General features: G+C 39.5%; 1 protein-coding gene across 6 annotated transcripts in view; it reads right to left on the bottom strand.

Moving 5' to 3' along the window:
• PLXNA1 (plexin A1) overlaps positions 1 to 17,282 on the bottom strand; it is a 372,167-nt gene that overhangs the window by 121,104 nt on the left and 233,781 nt on the right. For all 6 annotated transcript variants that reach the window (XM_088134264.1, XM_088134267.1, XM_088134268.1 and 3 more), the window contains one exon: positions 1,508 to 1,708. In XM_088134264.1, coding sequence (XP_087990390.1) covers positions 1,508 to 1,708 — 201 coding nt within the window. The remainder of the gene's footprint in view (positions 1 to 1,507; positions 1,709 to 17,282) is intronic.

Here is a 17,282-nt window from a genome sequence, read left to right as displayed (position 1 = left end):
AATTTAGAACTTGGAACAGCTTCTTTGGATTTAGTTGGAAAGGAGAGGCAGACTTGCGTGTCAATATATGTGGCATCAAATCCCAAAACTCAAGTAAAGTATCCCAGTAGATTCATGTATATCATAACAGCATTGGAGACAATCTATTTTCAGCTGAGGGCTGCATTTAGTTTTTGAACGATATAACAGAGATGACACTTCTAAACATGGGTCTAGATTAAAATTAAATTTAACTTAAATGTAACTAAAATTAATTACATCTAATCTGATTTATCCCCATATACTTAATCAAGTCCCCTTCGTAACATATTAAAAATGATAACTCGTCAGCAATTTGGGGGTCATACTCAAAACTTTGGAGGGTTGCAGGTTATAAATCTCAGCTATAGGGAAAGAGTATAGTGTTAAATAGACAATTCCAAAAGTTCTATGTTCTGACTTGCCCCTTTGAGAAGAACTAGAAAAATGTAAAGAACACATCATAAAAGTTTATCCTTAAGGGCTACCAAATAGGTAGTTTCACCACATTTTATTTCACATAGGTCATAATGTAACAGGAACCTCCCCCAACAGTTCACTGGATGTCTCTGTGCAGACTGAAAGATGAAGAGAAATGTTATGCTGACACTAATTGCATGAAGCAATTCGTTGATGGTCTGCTTGGGTTCCTCTAGACTCATCTGAAGTTTTCCATCAATATCATTCTATTGTCATTCTATTACTTTAACTGCACTTAGCTCCCCTGAGCTAATGTGGTCTGTTCAGCAAGACAGAGCCTTAAAAGGTGTGACGATTAGAAGATAGCTCAGAATGTTAGCCAAGAAATGGTATGTCTCTACAGATTAGCACATTAAATTTACCAGTCTTTATGATCAGAGCTCCCTTAAGACCATTCATCCAATACTCTGGTACTGTGGGGCATGTGGAACTTCCTGAAACAATAACAACACCTGCTGCTGCTGTTGTTATTGTTTTTCTTTCTGTCAAAAGGGCACTCACGGCAATTAAGTGATCTCACGTGAGATCACTAACCTGATCTAATTAAAAACGTTTGCCTTCTCATTCAGGAAGTATTTTGGGAGATGACAGTATCAACCCAAGGAAAATCTCTCTCTCTCTTTCTCTCGTACACACACACACACCTCTGAATGAATGAGGCCAGCATGCTAAGTCTTAGAGAAAAGACATGACTGAATGAAGCCCAGTAACTGCCTTTTCCGTAAAAAGAAGGGAAGACACCAATCCATTAAAAATGGGTGGCATTAATTAGGCAGAAGGAGCAAGGAACACGAATACATCCTGAAGCAGTATAAGGAGCATTTGCAGGAGCATATAGAGAAGTCTGTAAAGTTAGATCTAATTAATGCACAACTGCAAAACAAGAGAAGATGCCAAGTATTTTACAGGTTGAGAAGGTTACATAACTTCCTATAATCAGTCTACCCATCTCAGTCTTCCTCTGTATCTAAGGCCAAAAACAGAAGACAGTTTGGGGCTATGGACTCACCGAGGTATTCTGACACTGGATGCTGGTGCTGTTAAAACGCAGGGCAGTGACACGGGAGGGGTTCCCAGGGATATGGAAGATGCACTCATAATTGCGCTGTCCAGACTGTGGCTGTGGCAGGTTTTTGGCTGTTAAAGTGATAGGCTTCACCACACCAACTGGGATATAGATCTGGGTGGTTGGAAGGATCTGTGGGCAGTCCTGTGAGAAAGAGGGATTTAAAAAACAGGTTTTACACAATTGTTTCAATGTTTGATGGCAATGGTTAATGAGCATTAAGATCTTCAAATCTAATTTACTAGTTTACTATGGTTAGCTCTGGAATAAGATTATACTTTAATGTAAGTATCACACCATTAACCACTTTTTTTAAAAAATAAAAAAGTTATGCATGTATAAACCATTCATAAAGCAATGTTGTTATTCAAATGACACACTTCACTAGTAACTGATCTCCATTTGGAAACATTCTCACTAAAAGCTTCCCCTTGCTATCAGCCTACCTCAACTAATGAAGTCTCTCCAGCCTGTTATTTTCATATTCTATTCTTCCTCAACCTGGATGGTCTCCAGATTTGTGGTTTCCAACTCCTAGCATTCATTCTACTAACTCAGTATCTTCTTTCTTTACCTTTCTTGGTTTTTCGTCAAAGCCGTTCCAGAATTCTGAATCATGTACCTTTCCTACTGCGTTGAAAGTAATCTGTCTCCCATTACTCCAGTCTGTATACCCATTATATCCAGACCTCAAAAAAGTTTGATTCTTGACATCTCTGCTTATAGGTGGCAAGTCCATTTAACAATTCAAAATACAGCTTATAAAATACTATGGTTGTGTTCATGTTAACATAAGTGACCATTGTTACATACTTCTGTGACAGTTATTTACAAAATTCTGCTTTGCGGTTAGAATTAATTTTACTCCTGTGTTGTCCATACATATCTGAAGATCAGAAATATTAACACTAATGTTTCTGCTCCTCCTATCCCACCAGAGATAGAAGTACAAATTCTTGGTTTTGCATCTTGCACAAACAGCCATAACATATATCATGAAAAGGACATATCAGAAATGGAAGAGCAGCTCACAGCCCAATAACATTCATAGGCAGAGCAATTTGGGGGGAATAGCAGGCATACAAGGAATTCTAAGAGCATGTTAACAGCACTCTCACAATGACTGCTTTGTAGAGATATCCAATCACAAAACACCCACTTGTGGGTTGTTCCCCACCACCCTATTGGTCTCTCAGATTCAGAAAGCTCTCTAGGGTTCAGTTTACCTTAATCTGTTTTGTGGGTATATACAGTAGGCATACTTTAAAGAAAACACTGGCTGCAGTCATCATTTTATGTTTTTATGTCTATGTGGGTCCTAAAGGCATTGTCAGAAATAATTCAAAATATAGCTTATAGCTCAGATTACATCTGAGGTTGGTACCTTGCTTTGCCACACACTAACTTCTAGAGATATGCAAAATTGAGAGCCAGTTTGGTCCAGTGGTTAAGGCTCCAGGCTAGAAATCAGGAGATGGTGAGTTCTAGTCCCACCTTAAGCGTGAAAGCTGTGTGGGTGACTTTGGGCCAGTCGCTCTCTCTCAGCCCAACTCACTTCACAAGGTTGTTGTTGTGGGGAAAATAGGAGGAGGAAGGAGTATTAGGTATGTTCGTTACCTTGAGTTATATAAAAATAAAAAAGGTGGGATAAAAAATCTAAAAAAAAAATGGTTTGAACATGAACCTCTTGGGGCACTGAACTTCTAGTGATTCATGTATGAAGCAAAACACGCATAGATGCTTTGTTTCAAATTTGAAATAAAATGGGGCATTTTGTTTCAGACACAGACCAACACATGCTTTTTTTTAGGTGGGAAATGTTTTGAGAGTTCCATTATGGTTTAGGTGATGTGACTGGAAGTTGTCTTGCCACTTGCAGCTGGGATGTTATTTTTCTGGCCAAGAGAGTCCAGACATGTCAACCCCACTAGGTAGACCAGGCCAGAAAACCAACCCTAGAGGAAGACAAAGATTATACTTTATTAAGATAGGCTATAATAACTGAATCTTGCAAGCCTGATTGTACTTTACCTCCCCTCCTTCTTATACCCCAGTAAATCAGGGAGGAGCCTGCCGAAGTTGCTTCTGAATATTATCTCAATAGTATACCTCTGTTGGCTTAGGCTGAATGGGGGATGAGCTGGGTGATGATAATCTACACTGATTATCTTCTTCTGTGAAGAGAACTGCTCATTGCAGAATTTGCCCTGGTAGGGGAAATTAGGTCACAATCAGGACAAGTTGCCTGGGCCGTTCTCCCGCAGCAGCATTGGCAACCAGAGCCCCAGTTCCAGCAAAAACTTTGACATACCCAAGACTGCCAATCTCACCCTGAGGCAGTGTGTCTGACATACTGCCAAGGAGAAAAAAAGGCAAAAAAGGCATACTGCCAGGGAAAAGAGAGGTACTGTCTGTTGGCTTGGCCAGCAGTGCAAATGCTCCATTTTTTACTATATGAGCTAGAAAGGATGAGAGGATAGACCCACTCCAGTTCTGGGCAACCAGTGGACAGTTTTGACAGCAGTCATCAGGCAGTATGTCTTTTGGAACACTAACCAACATCATGAAAAGGTATTCCCAAGAGAGGTTACACAGTAAACTCCATTGCTCATGCCCAAATATTGATTTGGTAGAAAATCTTATCTTTCTTCAGAGGACCCTCCCTTGCTACACCTTCCTGGCCTACTACTAGAAGCAGACTGAAAGCTACCTCTTTATCTTATTTTCCAGACCCCTGGCAACAGCCTGCCTGCTACTCTGTTATGGCAAGAGTTGAGGGTTTACTGCTGTCCCTAAGATACCAACTTACCTTGGTTATACTCTGAGCCAATCATTCACTGAATGAAGTTTTTTCACGCGTTTCTGAAAAAACATACATATACTAGATACCAAAGGTTGGTTTCATGAAATGTGTCAAGTCTCAGCCTTTGAATCAACTCTTTGTTGATGTAAAGGAAAGATTTAGACAATATGATTCTGTGTGGCCAAGGTTCAATTCATTGTTTAAGAATTGGGTTATAGCAATTCTTACACATATGTAATTAGTGTTATATTTTCATTGTTGTATTTGATTTGATTACTTTTATGATTTGTTAGTCTGCTTTGTTTTTTTTATATTTTGTTTTTACATATTTTACTTGTTTTTCTATTTGTAGTTGCATTAAAGCAACAGATCGTCACTGGAACAAGTCATACTGAAATGAGTCCCTGGTTCATATCACTTAGGAGATGAAATCCACATGGCTAACCTGGTCTCCCCTCTCCTCCTTGCATATCAGAAATTGCCATTCTTGCCTTTCGTTAGCCTTTGGTAGACAAAAAGCAAAGCATTGGTAATTATTTATTTCAAATCATTTTAAAGTAACTCCTTAATGAACTGAATGGAATTAATATAATGTTCTCATGCTCTGGAGGAGAAAATTTTTAAAATAATAATAAAAACACAGAACCAATGAACTTGCAATTTCTCTTCTCATGTTCCTCTCAGTTAGTCTAACCTATATACCCAGAGCAAATTATTGTCAGGAGATGGAAAAGGACAACACAAGGCTGCAAAACTACATGTGGCCACCAGATGGCAGCAAAGAGAGTATTCGCTATCTCATTGTTATCCTCTGGTTGTCTGGATTTTGCAGATAACCACAGGATAACAACTGAGTTCTGAGTTCCCCTATTCAATTGAGCTGAGTTCCCCTATTCTCCACTGCTGAAACACTCTAAATTGTTATAAATTTTATTTCATCAAAACATGGAACACCCAACATACTTTCAGTTCTGTTACATTCAACCACAACCAATTCAAAATTATTTCCTTCAGAATAAAATGATTTGTTTCAAGATTTTACAAAACCCAGCTTTCATGCACACCTCTACTAATTTCTGTTGCTGTTGTTGTTATTCAAAAGAATAAAAAAATGAAATCAGGCAGAAAATCTCTATACATGCCAAAGGGGCATCATGTGGATGTTCAAGAGAATTAGTTCTCCTTCTTTCTTGCTTTATTATTCAAAGTGCTTTGTTAAGCAGAAGTAATTGTTGGTGGAAATATGGCCCACAACAAATGCTACATAACAGGTATCACAATATGGATGTGTTTGGAATTTTCAGTTCTTCTTGTGTGCCCACTGCAAAGAGAATAGAAAGGGTTTGCAACACAATATAGGCTGACAGCTCTGTCACAAAAGCTGCCAGTGAATTCAAAAAATAGAAGGACCTTGGAGTATCAGACAAGCTGTTTACCATGGTATTTCACTATTCAACTTGCTGTGAAAGGAAAGGCCAAGACAATGTTGACAAGAACTCTAGAGAAAATCAATGCAGTACAGTGGAAATAACACTGGAGAAAGCATTTCAAGCCAAGTTTGAATTTATCATCAGCTATGAAGCTCATAAGATGAACCTGAACCACTCTATTATTGCTATCCTATCTCCTAAGCCAAACACATTTATCAAAGTATAACTGTGCCCAAATAAATAAACTGTATCATAACTTAATCTGATGGCTTGGTTTACACATATCGAGATGCTAACTGGGATCCCACAATACGTTGAACCTCAAACTATCCAACTTCATTTCAGCCACATACAGAGGGCAAATCCAGCCACAGGCTTATGAGAGAATAAAACAGATACGGTCGAAAGCACATATTTAAATTTCTTAGATTTGGGCTGAAATACAAATATTAAGTATGACAGTAAGAGTAACAAAGAAAATTGGCTTTTGCTACTTAACTTAAGGATGCACAAATCTTCGCTGTCTCTGCCAGGCCTAACTCAAATAAAAGGCAGCATATACCAAATAAATTGCAAGCTTAGGAATATAATATCTCCATTTACTTAACACTAGTACATCCCCTCTGAAAGCAATAATAAAATCTATAAAGGCATTTAACTTTATCATTCAGGTGGTGGGAAACAAATGTTAACTCCTCCTTGTTTGTAGCTTTTTATGGAAAAACAAGCTGCAGAACACCAAGATGGTGTGTGGAACCTCAACAACCAAAAGACCATTCTTGCTTTTTCAGACTGTCTGACCTAGAAATACACCTAGCCTTTTATATATATAAAACACCTTCAGGACTTGCAAAAACCCTAAATCTATTACAAGGTATTTTCCGGAATATCACCCAGCTCTGTCTAGCAGGACTCAGTGTATCTCCCCATTTCTTTGTGATAAAGATAACACTAATCACTGGCAACAAATCATGACATCTCCGGAGGCATAGTGGAAATGCTGCAGCTACACTTGATAGAAAACAGAATTCATTACTGACTGAGCCAAAAGCTCAACTACCATCTGAATTACAGGTGAACTTTCCCAATCACCTTCAACAAGTGGCTGTTTAGCACCCTGGCAAAGTAGAGGCCAAAAACTCTTCATACCACCTCCTGCTTTCACAGTACCATCTCGACGTCCCAAAAGCCTAGCTGCAATACTCAAGAGAACAGAAGAGAATAAAAATAAACAGCACCAGGCAGGAAAACAGCCCTGGATCCCAGAACGGCACCACTTCAGCAACAATACCCTGATGCAATACCCAGGTCAGCCAATCTGGGCCTAGTGACAAAGACATCCCTGCTTTAAATAGCAGAGAGAGGGGAGAATAACATGTTTTCAAGGTAAGTGTTACAGACTTGGAAAGCTGGCCTTGGGAGCATGAGGATATGTTCTTTGGAGACTCCCCTGAGGCACACTGGCATATTCTTAAGTTTAGCACAATTCAACAAGGCTAATTCTAGTAAATGGAGCATACAGAAAAGGTGAGAAAGGGGTGTGCTTTCTATACCAGGAATGACTGCCAAATATACAAAGACCTGGTATCGTAAAGTACATTATAGGAGTTCTCTCCAATCCTCGCTTGTGTCAATGAATTATCAAAGCAAAAAAACCCCAACAACAACAAACTAATACAGAGGAGGTTGCAAATCTTCTCTTCCTTTTCTGCTACTTCCCTCTAGCCCTGAATATTCAATTTCCTGGGTTTCTAAAGTTCTATGCAATTTCTCTCACTTTTTTCAAAATGAAATCAACAGCCTATTCCTGCTGCCTGGGCATTCTGGAGGGTACAGTATCAACACACCTGAAAAGGAGCAGGTTGAGAAAGGCTGGTCTATCCCGTTTCACTGTTGGGTATGAAACAGCTCTTTTATCTTTGATAATCAAATTTATGGGACATCCTAGCAAATGGGCCAGAAGTACATGCATGAATACGACGACTATGCAGAGCACTTAAAAGTGCTTACAAAGCAATCTGACACAAAATATGCCTCCACAGATGCCTAGACAAACACAATGCATGAGCTAATACGTTTTTCACCCCAAATTCATACACATTTTAGTGGTTTTTTCAGCCAAAAATGCTCCAATCTTGCTACATTATATTTGGCATCTACAGGGAACAGTGCCTAATCAAACAAAAATTCTGTCCTACTGAAAAACAGGAAGCACCTGGAGCTTATGGACTTTTTTAAAGAGCCTCATTGCTCAGCATTCATGATACTAGACTGGAAGTTCCTCAGAAGAAATGGCTCTGATGCTAGCCAGTTTTTTCCCAGCTGTACCATCCTTTGGAACAGCCAATTCTAAAGATTAATGAGAACATCTCCTTATTCAAACACCAGAAGCTTATCATCTCCTTAGCCAACATGTCTCTTCCTGGATACCAGAGGCAGTGAATTTTGGAAAGCAGTATACATGCCAATATTGTCATCAATCCATCTAATTGCACTGTAGAGTTCTAAGTCATGCCTGCATAGATACCTTCGCAGATCGTTCTCATTTTGAAAGATATCTCTGACTTGGAAAAACCACATCTTTATCTGCCTGATAAAGTTGAGACAGTAGAATGCTCTGAGTACCTAAAGATTTACAAGTAATAAGTAAAAGTTGAAAGTGAAAAATCAAATGTCCTTTGAGTGACAAGATGATACGAAGAATCAAAATTACTAAATAGAAAAATTGCTTGATGCCCAGATCTCCATCCATCATAATAATCGTTCCTGTTATATTTAATGGGCTGCTTTTCTTGTTTTTTGTTTATTTCATTATTAATATATGTAGAAACTTTTTTAAAAAAATACTGCCTCTTATAGAGGCCAACTTCTCTCCTTGGTTGCTCCCAAACTGTGGAATGTCTTTCTTTTAAAGTTTCAACTGACCTCCGATTCTCTTAAATTTTAGAAAAGTTATTAAGAACTAATTCAGTATCTATAAAAGTAACTGTTGGGCAGTGTTTGGGGTTCAAGTTTTAGTGACTGTGGTCTGGACAACAGATTTCCTGACATTTTGCCAGCAAATATGGCTGGCATCTTCAGAGGCAAGGTGGTCTGTGTATCTTCACATATCTATCAGAGGCATCTTCAGTCTGCCTCTGAAGATGCCAACCAAACATCAGGAAATCTGTTATCTAGACCAGTCACTAAACCCTGAACCCCAACACTGCCCAACAGATACTGGCCGTGAAAGCCTACATCAATAAAAGTAACAATTTTGTTCCACTATTTTCACAATTTTTTCAGAACTGGAGATGCATATTATTAACTCCAATTTAAAGTTGCTACTAATAGCTACTTCTGAGGCTACTTGGTTGCTTACTTACTAGGAAAAAAAACATAAAGGGAAGGGAGAATAGAGAACAAACTTGTTAGAGAATAAACTACAGTAAGCACCTGCCTTCAAAGAATGTGTTTCATCAATTTCATCTCTCTCCTTCCACCTGCTTTCAATTTTATCAAATCATGTTTTGATTAGATAAGAAAATTAGGAGATCGTTTTGTTTCACTATCCAAATTGCATCCTGTTGTCATTCAAAGGTTTTGAATTAAAAATAATAATTAGGCAGTCTAAGTGTTAGGCGGGAAGTCTGAAAGCAGAACAATTATTTAAAAAATATAGAATCATGAGACCTCAAGAAAAAAATGGGTTTCATTCCCTTTTCACAAAGGCACAGAAAAGCACCTGTTCACAGGCCAGTTGAACTATGCAATGAATTAAGACTTGTGTGGTGCATACAAAGAACAGGACAATCCCTCTTCTAACTTTTGTTGAAGACTCCAATGTGCTGGGATTCAGAAGCAAAGAGAAGACCTAGCTGATATTGCATATGAACAGTTACACCTTTCTACTGCAAACAGTTGCACAACACCCTGCCCCCCAAAGATACATACACATTTTGTGCTTGCCAGGTTTTGCATTCCTAACAGGAATTCAAAGAACAATGAATCAGAAACAAAGAAGGGTTAAAAATCTATGAGGGCATTCAACCAGAAAATGTTTCCTGGCTAAAACCCACAGGATGCAGATAACTTGTAATAAAGCCAGGCCCAGACTTGTCTAAAAGAGCTCTAAGGATTCATTCAACACTTACAAAAGGGTGGCAATCCAAAGAATAGGATATGCCTTACCTCAACTCATCCCTGCCTCCAAAATACAAGAAGTTCCGGAATGAAGGTGGAGATATCCTCTGCCCATTCAGTGCCACTTTTACCATTTCAGTTTGGAAGCCATAAGAGAACACAATGCATGAGTGAATGCTAAAGTTTGCTTGTTCCATCCTGAGCAATGAGCTAATTAGAACCCAAGTCCAGTGGCATTTTGTCTGGCTTGCTTCCCACCAGAAATAGAAATTCCTGAAGCTATACTCAAAAAGGGAACTGCTTTTGCTGAGTGTGGGGGTGCCAATATTTGAACAGATCGCTGCAGTTTTTAGCAACAGTTTCATCTTCCATAATCAGCTAATAATAATTAGCATCACACCATAAGAAGCTTCAGTGGCTGATTCTTGCTTATTAAATATATTACAGACATAAATCAGGTTACTATATTTTTCTGCCATCTGAAAACTCTAATTAAGCATGAGCAGACATAGGATGGTGTAAGGACTATCACATTTGGCCATATACTGATCACCCCTTCAGCAATACAAAGGAAGTAATATTCATGTAATATTACATGCAATTCTGTGAAAATGCATTTGTCCTCTTTCAGATTTTCTAAAAAATTTGTATATCTTTGCCACTGAATGTTAACAGAGTTTCATATGGGTTCTACTACTGGCAAGTGTGAACCTCTAGGATTATCAGTTCATTTGAAGGGGAAATTAGAGTCAGGTGTTTCAATCAATGGGATGATAATCAGATGTGAGTGTGGGAGGTCCTACCTTATTTAAACAACAGAATTCTGGGTATTCACTATCAAAGTCTGTTCTTTACAACACAAGTATGTGGAAGTGTGTCATGGCTCAAACAAAGGAGATTTCTGAGGACCTCTGAAAAGAATTGTTAATGTTCACCAGGCTGGAAAAGGTTACAAAACTATTTCCAAAGAGTTTGGACTCCACCAGTCCACTGTCAGGCACATCATGTACAAATGGAGGCAATTCAACACCATTGTTACTCTCCCCAGGAGTGGTCAACCAACCAAGATCACACCAAGAGTAAGACATGTAATACTCCAGGAAGTTTCAACAGTTCCTGGGCAACATCTAAGGAACTAAAGGTCTCTCTTGTATTGGCGAATGATAGTGTTCATGAGACTGCTATGAGGAGAACACTGAACAATGGTGTGCATGGCAGGATTGCAAGGCAAAAGCCACTACTCCCTAAAAAGAACATTGCTGCCTACCTACAGTTTGTGAAAGACCATATGGATCAGCCAGAAGGCTATTGGAAGAAAGTTCTGTGGATGGATGAGACCAAAATAGAACTTTTGGGCTTGAATGAAAAGCATTATGTTTGGAAAAAGGCAAACACTACATTCCAGCATAAGAACCTTATTCCATCTGTGAAACATGGTGGTAGAGGTATCGTGGTTTGGGCCTGCTTTGCTGCCTCCAAACCAGGACAGTTTGTCATTATTGATGGAGTTATGAATTCTGAATTGCACCAACAAATCCTACAGGAAAACATCAGGGCACCTGTCAGTGAACTGAAAATCAAGAGAAGGTGGGTCATGCAGCAAGACAACGACCCAAAACACATGCCATATGACCAAAAAATGGTTAAAGCAGAAGAAATTTAATGTTTGGCATGGCCAAGTCAAAGTCCTGACCGTAATCCTACAGAAATGTTGTGAAAGGACCTGAAGTGGGCAGTTCATGTGAGGAAGCCCACCAACATCCCTTAAGCTGAAGCTCTTCTGTAAGGAGGAATGGGCTAAAACTCCTCCAGGCCGATGTGCAGGACTGATCAACAGTTATCAGAAACGTTTAGTTGCAGTAATTGTTGCCCAAGGGGTGCACACCAGTTACTGAAACCAAAGGTTCATATACTTTTCTGAAATTCATAAGGATTTACAAACTTTTAAGCACCACTATAAATCTCAGAAAGATCGGTCCCCTCATCACACAGCTTTCAGAGGCACATCATGCCCCTTCCAAAAGAAATGTCTGCAATCCTTTGTAAAAAAAAGTCAATTATGCCTATCAATCTGGAAAAGATTACAAACCCATTTCTAAAATATTAGCTCTAGGGAGACATCATCTTGAAATCAAGAACATTTGGAATAATAGTGAATGTTCTCAGCCATGGCCACTTTATCAAAATCACTCCAAAAAAGCAGCATTAAATTGTCCAGGAAGCTACAAAGAGGCCCAGAACAATATCCAGTGATCTGCAGGTTCTCTTTTCTTGGCTGAAGACAGTGCTCATGATTCCATCAGAAAAGCACTGGGTGAATTTGAGATTATTGGGAGTGTAGCAAGGTGGAAACCATTGCTTCCTAAGAAGAATAGTGATGCTCATGAAGTTCTTGGTGCTCTCTGAGCTTAGTTGTTTGCTTGCAGATGTTTCATTACCAAACTAGGTAATATAATCAGTGCTAGTGAGTGTGGGGTTTGCTCCCTGTTTATATACAGTACCTTGCCCTACCACTGTTGGTGGGTGTGTGGTCTTCTTGATAGTTCCTTGATTAGGGTATTGTTTTCTGCTTGATTGTCTAGTGTTAATCCCTGCTTATCTGGGTGTAGGCTGCTAGAGAGGATGTGTTCTGGTCTTTCTGTTTCCTTCTTAGCTTTTTAATTGTCTCTTTTGAATGGTGTGTACATATGGTTTATCTCTGTGTCTATTGATGGCTGATTTATCTGAATACCAAGCTTCCAGGAAATCCCTAGTTTTTTGGAATTTGGCTTGATCTAGGATGCTCACTGTTTCCTAGTTGAAACTGTGGTTCAGTCTGTCCATGTGTTGTGAGATTAAGGAAATTTCATCATATCTTCTGACTGCTAGTTGGTGTTCATGGATGCGCTCTGCTAGTCTTCTGTCTGTCCTACATAGTGGCTGTATCGCTTAGCTATAAGAGTGATACAGAGACAATAGTGACAAAAGAGAAAAATAGGCCAAAATTCCTATATAACAATGTGAGAGTTTGATAACCAGTTACCAGAAGTGTTTGTTTTCAGTTACTGCTGTTAAGTGTGGTGCAATCAGTTATTGAATCTAAGGAGGCAATTACTTTTTTACAGTGCCACGTGTTTGATTAGTTTGTTTTCTGTAATGAATGAAGAAAAAAAAACACCTACCAAACTCTGGTGTTTTTTGTTCACTCACATTACGTTTATATATTTGTAGGATCCACTTGAAGTTCTGACAGCATTCATTGGCAAAAATGTGCAAAAATTAAAGCAAATCCGAAAAGGGACAATTACTTTTTTTTTTACAGAACTGTATGCCAAAATAACCCCAACCCTCCTTCTGTGCTGAGTCATATCTTACATCCCAGCTTCAGGGAAAAAAGAGAATAAGACGGTGCGACTGAGTAAGAGTAAGGAGGTGCAATTGGCCCCCTCACTCCTGGCCTTCCGAAGGGCCTTGAAGACCTGGTTCTGCCACTTGGCCTGGGGCAGGGAGGGAATACTTCAAGCAGGAGGATGGCTAGCCCCATAGTGGCCAGCTCTCTGCAGCCTGATTTTCCATCTTCTTGGATCTTCCTTTTTTTAGTATTGTTTTAAATTTTGGATGTATTATGTGTTTTAGATATATTTATAGTTCTAATGTTTTCTGTAAGTCGCCCAGAGTCCCCTATTGTGGGGGAGATGGGCGGGAGAGAAATCCAATAAATAATAATAAGACAAGATGCATGAATTCAACTACTGAGGTTTGTAAACTGTTTTTCTTCCAAAGCTGTATTCCACAGAGGTGATGGATGAGGAATCACATGATGGGCAAGACTAAAAGAAGAATTGGGTGGAATCATGCATGTTACAAAGGGGCAGGGCTTCAGTTGCTCAATCATGCCTGCCAGCTTGGCCTTTTGCACTCTCCTCTGTGGATATCCCTAGTGTCAAAGCCAAAAGTGGACAGAGACACTCCCCCGACTTATTTTTTGCATAACTTTTGCAGCCTCAACCTCTTTCCTCTCTTCCAAGCAGTAAGCTTACAGAAGTCCAAGGATTGATTGATTGATTGATTATTTATTTATTTATTTGTTTGGAGAGACGGCTTGCTTAAGATCATGTGGGCTACAATTTGTGCCTGCTAGTTTATGGCTTTTTGTTTCGTGTGAACCACACCATTCTACTGATCACATAAAACGTGGCTTAGAGCAATGTGTGAATTTAGCCAGTATCCTCTCTACTAGATTATACCTCAGAAAAGCATCTGCTTTTACAGAGGATGGTGCTGCTTACCAGAGAGAGAGAGAGAGAGAGAGAAGGAGAAGCAGATGTAGCTTCTCCTCAACTCCTGTATATAAGACAATGGTCCTTTTATCTTGTTCATCCATATTATTCTGGGGGAACAGGCTCACCAACTCCAGCAGCAGCTTTTGCCTTTAGCAATTGTTGACAGAATTTGACACATAATAAATAAAATAAATCCCTCTTTCCCTTTCACATAACCAGCCCTTGCAAAAGCAATCATGCCGCTGGTGGCTGGGTGCTGGATGAATGACTGCCAATCTGTTGTGGTTCCTCCTTGGAGGCTGGTGCTCCCAGAAATGATAAAGGGTGAGACCGGGGAAATGGGAGGGTGGGGAGGATTAATTGCTCATTGCCAGAAGCTTGAGTTCTTTAATGTGGAGCTGACACCCATCAGCCGAGAGTAGCTGCCAGGCAGGAGTCATAGTGGGAAATGATACAAGGAGAGGGAAGTGAAAAACATCGCTGAGGGCATCTCCACTATGCCAGCACTCACAACCAAAGATTAGAATGAGATTCATCTACTGCAACACAGGAGCTGTCAAGCTGGCTATCGTATTGCAGATTACAGCACAAAACATGGAGGGTAATCCATGAAACGAAAGAAACTCCAAGAAGCAAGTGGTAGGAGCTAAACCCAAGCCAAGGCTCTGTCCAAAGAACCACTACCTCTCACTCAAAGTCAGAGGACAGTAAACCAGGCCAGGGAAAGGGAAATCTGCCAGTTATACCAAAACAAATACAGAATAGAAAATCAAGCTTGACATAGGAGGAGCACATTAAGAGTTTAAAACTGAATTGCATGAGAAGAGAAGAGAACAGAAGCATGTTTCAAACAGATGCAAATGTATACAGAGCTACCAAAGTTCTAGTTCTTATAACCTGATCATTCGGTGTCCTGAGATGGTAGTTTTTATTTTCCCATTATGCAGAAAAAAAGAGAAGTTTCCAAGGTTTGAACAGGCAGCTGCACCACCTAGTAAAAACTATGAACTGTCCTTCCCATCCACCATTACAAAAAAGCCTCTTACATGCATATAATGCAAGGAAGTCAGAAAGCAAAAAGGAAGGGAAGGAATGTTTAGTCTGGTAACATTAAAAAAAACAAAAATTTAAAACATGTTTATTTATAAGTAACATAGGAGGACAGCACCCATAAAAGGTCAGGGGCTTCCAACTGGTATTAGTTTTCTAACCTACATATTCCAGAAGAGTACCTGGCCCCTTACAGACCAAAATCATATTGTGACAAACAGCTTTTACAGAAGAAGAGCTACAGAGTCCTTTCTGATCCAGGATCCTTGCAAAGAGAACATAATTCTTTTGCATCCTATTGATAGAACTGAATACCAAAATGCCTTTTAACACATCACACTATTGTTTATAGTCTGGTCAAGGTACTTTCTGAAGAGGCACAGAAGGATTTTATGGTCATATAAACCTGACTGCAAAACAAAACAATTTTCATGAGTTAAATTGGCATTTCAGTTTCTTCCAAATATTGCTTACAATGCAGTTAGTTGTTAATCAGCACACAGATAGCTACAGGGATGCGTTCTCAATTTGCTCCAGGTTCTTATGATGAGTTTCTTCATAAACAAATAGGCAGATAACTATCTGAAAATCGCACATGCTATCCAGTTCATAAAGCAAGGTGACAAACGGAAAGACATAAAACTACAATAATGGCCCCAAACAGTCCAATTCATTTTATTTCTGAGACACCTATGGTTGTCTATGGAACTACCAATGAAGGCAGTCTCAGAGATCTTTCCATCAGAGCTGGACATTACTGACATCAAGTCTTTGTTAATTCATAACTGCACCTTCTACTTCTTGTTTGCATGTTATAAATGGAGTCATGTGTTATCCACATACCAACCATAAAATCTAGAGTAGGCCTGCACATCATATGGCCCACAGGCCACATACAGCTCGCAAAGCAGCCTTGGCCAGCCTGGTGGCATTTTTTGAAAACTTAACAAATCCCCTTCTGCCAAATGTCACCACAACCAGGAAGGATCCGCTGCCACCACTAGTTTTTTTGCAGCCACCTCCACCCTGAAAGACACACAGCTGAGTGCCTCCAATGCCTCCGGTCCTCACCCACACTGCCAGCTCCATCATTGCTGCTGCACTGCTAGCCACTGAACAGCTAATCGGCACTCCAGCTACTCCTTTGTGGCCCACAATCATTTTTAATGTATCAAGGTGGCCTTTTCCGTTCTGTGAGTTGTGCCAGCCTGCTCTAGAGCCTAAGTGAAATAATGCTGAGCATTAGTCAACTGCCACAGGCAGAGAGAATTTCGAGTCTTGACATTTCATATACCTCTCCTATTTTAAATTTACCCTTCATTTTAAAGAGGGGTGGAAGCATGTCCATAGAATTGCATCAAATTTCAGTGCTTCTGACTTTTCATAACCAGACAGAGATCATTTTGCCAGGACTATCTATCAGCAATTGCTTGAGTTTCCATAAGCTCCACCTTGCTTCACCAGTGAATGTAACTAGCCTTATTCTTAGACACAGCTGCTTCCTCCAACCTGAGATGTCACAAAACACAGAATTGAAAAACCCAGGTAAATGTGCAGACTTTGCTACTTATCCAGATCATAAGTATAACAGAAACTAGCCGCTATGGAGTAACAAGAACAAACACTTTGCAAGGAATACTAAAATCCTTTATCAGTTGCTTTATAATGAGGAAGAAACCCACGACAATACAGAGCCACCCAGATAGTTCTGTTATTCAAGTTGATTATCCAATGTATTGTTTTATTTTAGTATTTTTGTCCCCTTGCAGTCGAAAAGCCAAACTCTACTCACGCCTTAGGGAGAATAGGCATCCAAATTACAAAAGCTCAAAGTGATTCAAATTATGGTTTAAAGACAGAATTTGCTATGAACTGGCTTATTTCTGAGGGCATGTGTCCTGCCACTTAGGATCACTGATTCTCCTTGACAGTTCAAATTCTCTAATCACTCAGGTTAACAACTAAGTTGAATATGAATATGAATATATACATATACATATATGATTGATAAAGAAGAGAGAAGAAGTGGAAGAAAGGGCCCTAGTGAATCC

This window comes from Python bivittatus, unplaced genomic scaffold (genome assembly GCF_059951505.1).
Source record: "Python bivittatus isolate LINGU-HERP-01145 unplaced genomic scaffold, Pbiv_v1 ctg000080_np1212, whole genome shotgun sequence".
Classification (NCBI taxonomy): domain Eukaryota; kingdom Metazoa; phylum Chordata; class Lepidosauria; order Squamata; family Pythonidae; genus Python; species Python bivittatus.
The sequence above is the reverse complement of the archived record's forward strand: the minus strand, read 5'-3'. Positions and strand labels throughout refer to the sequence as shown.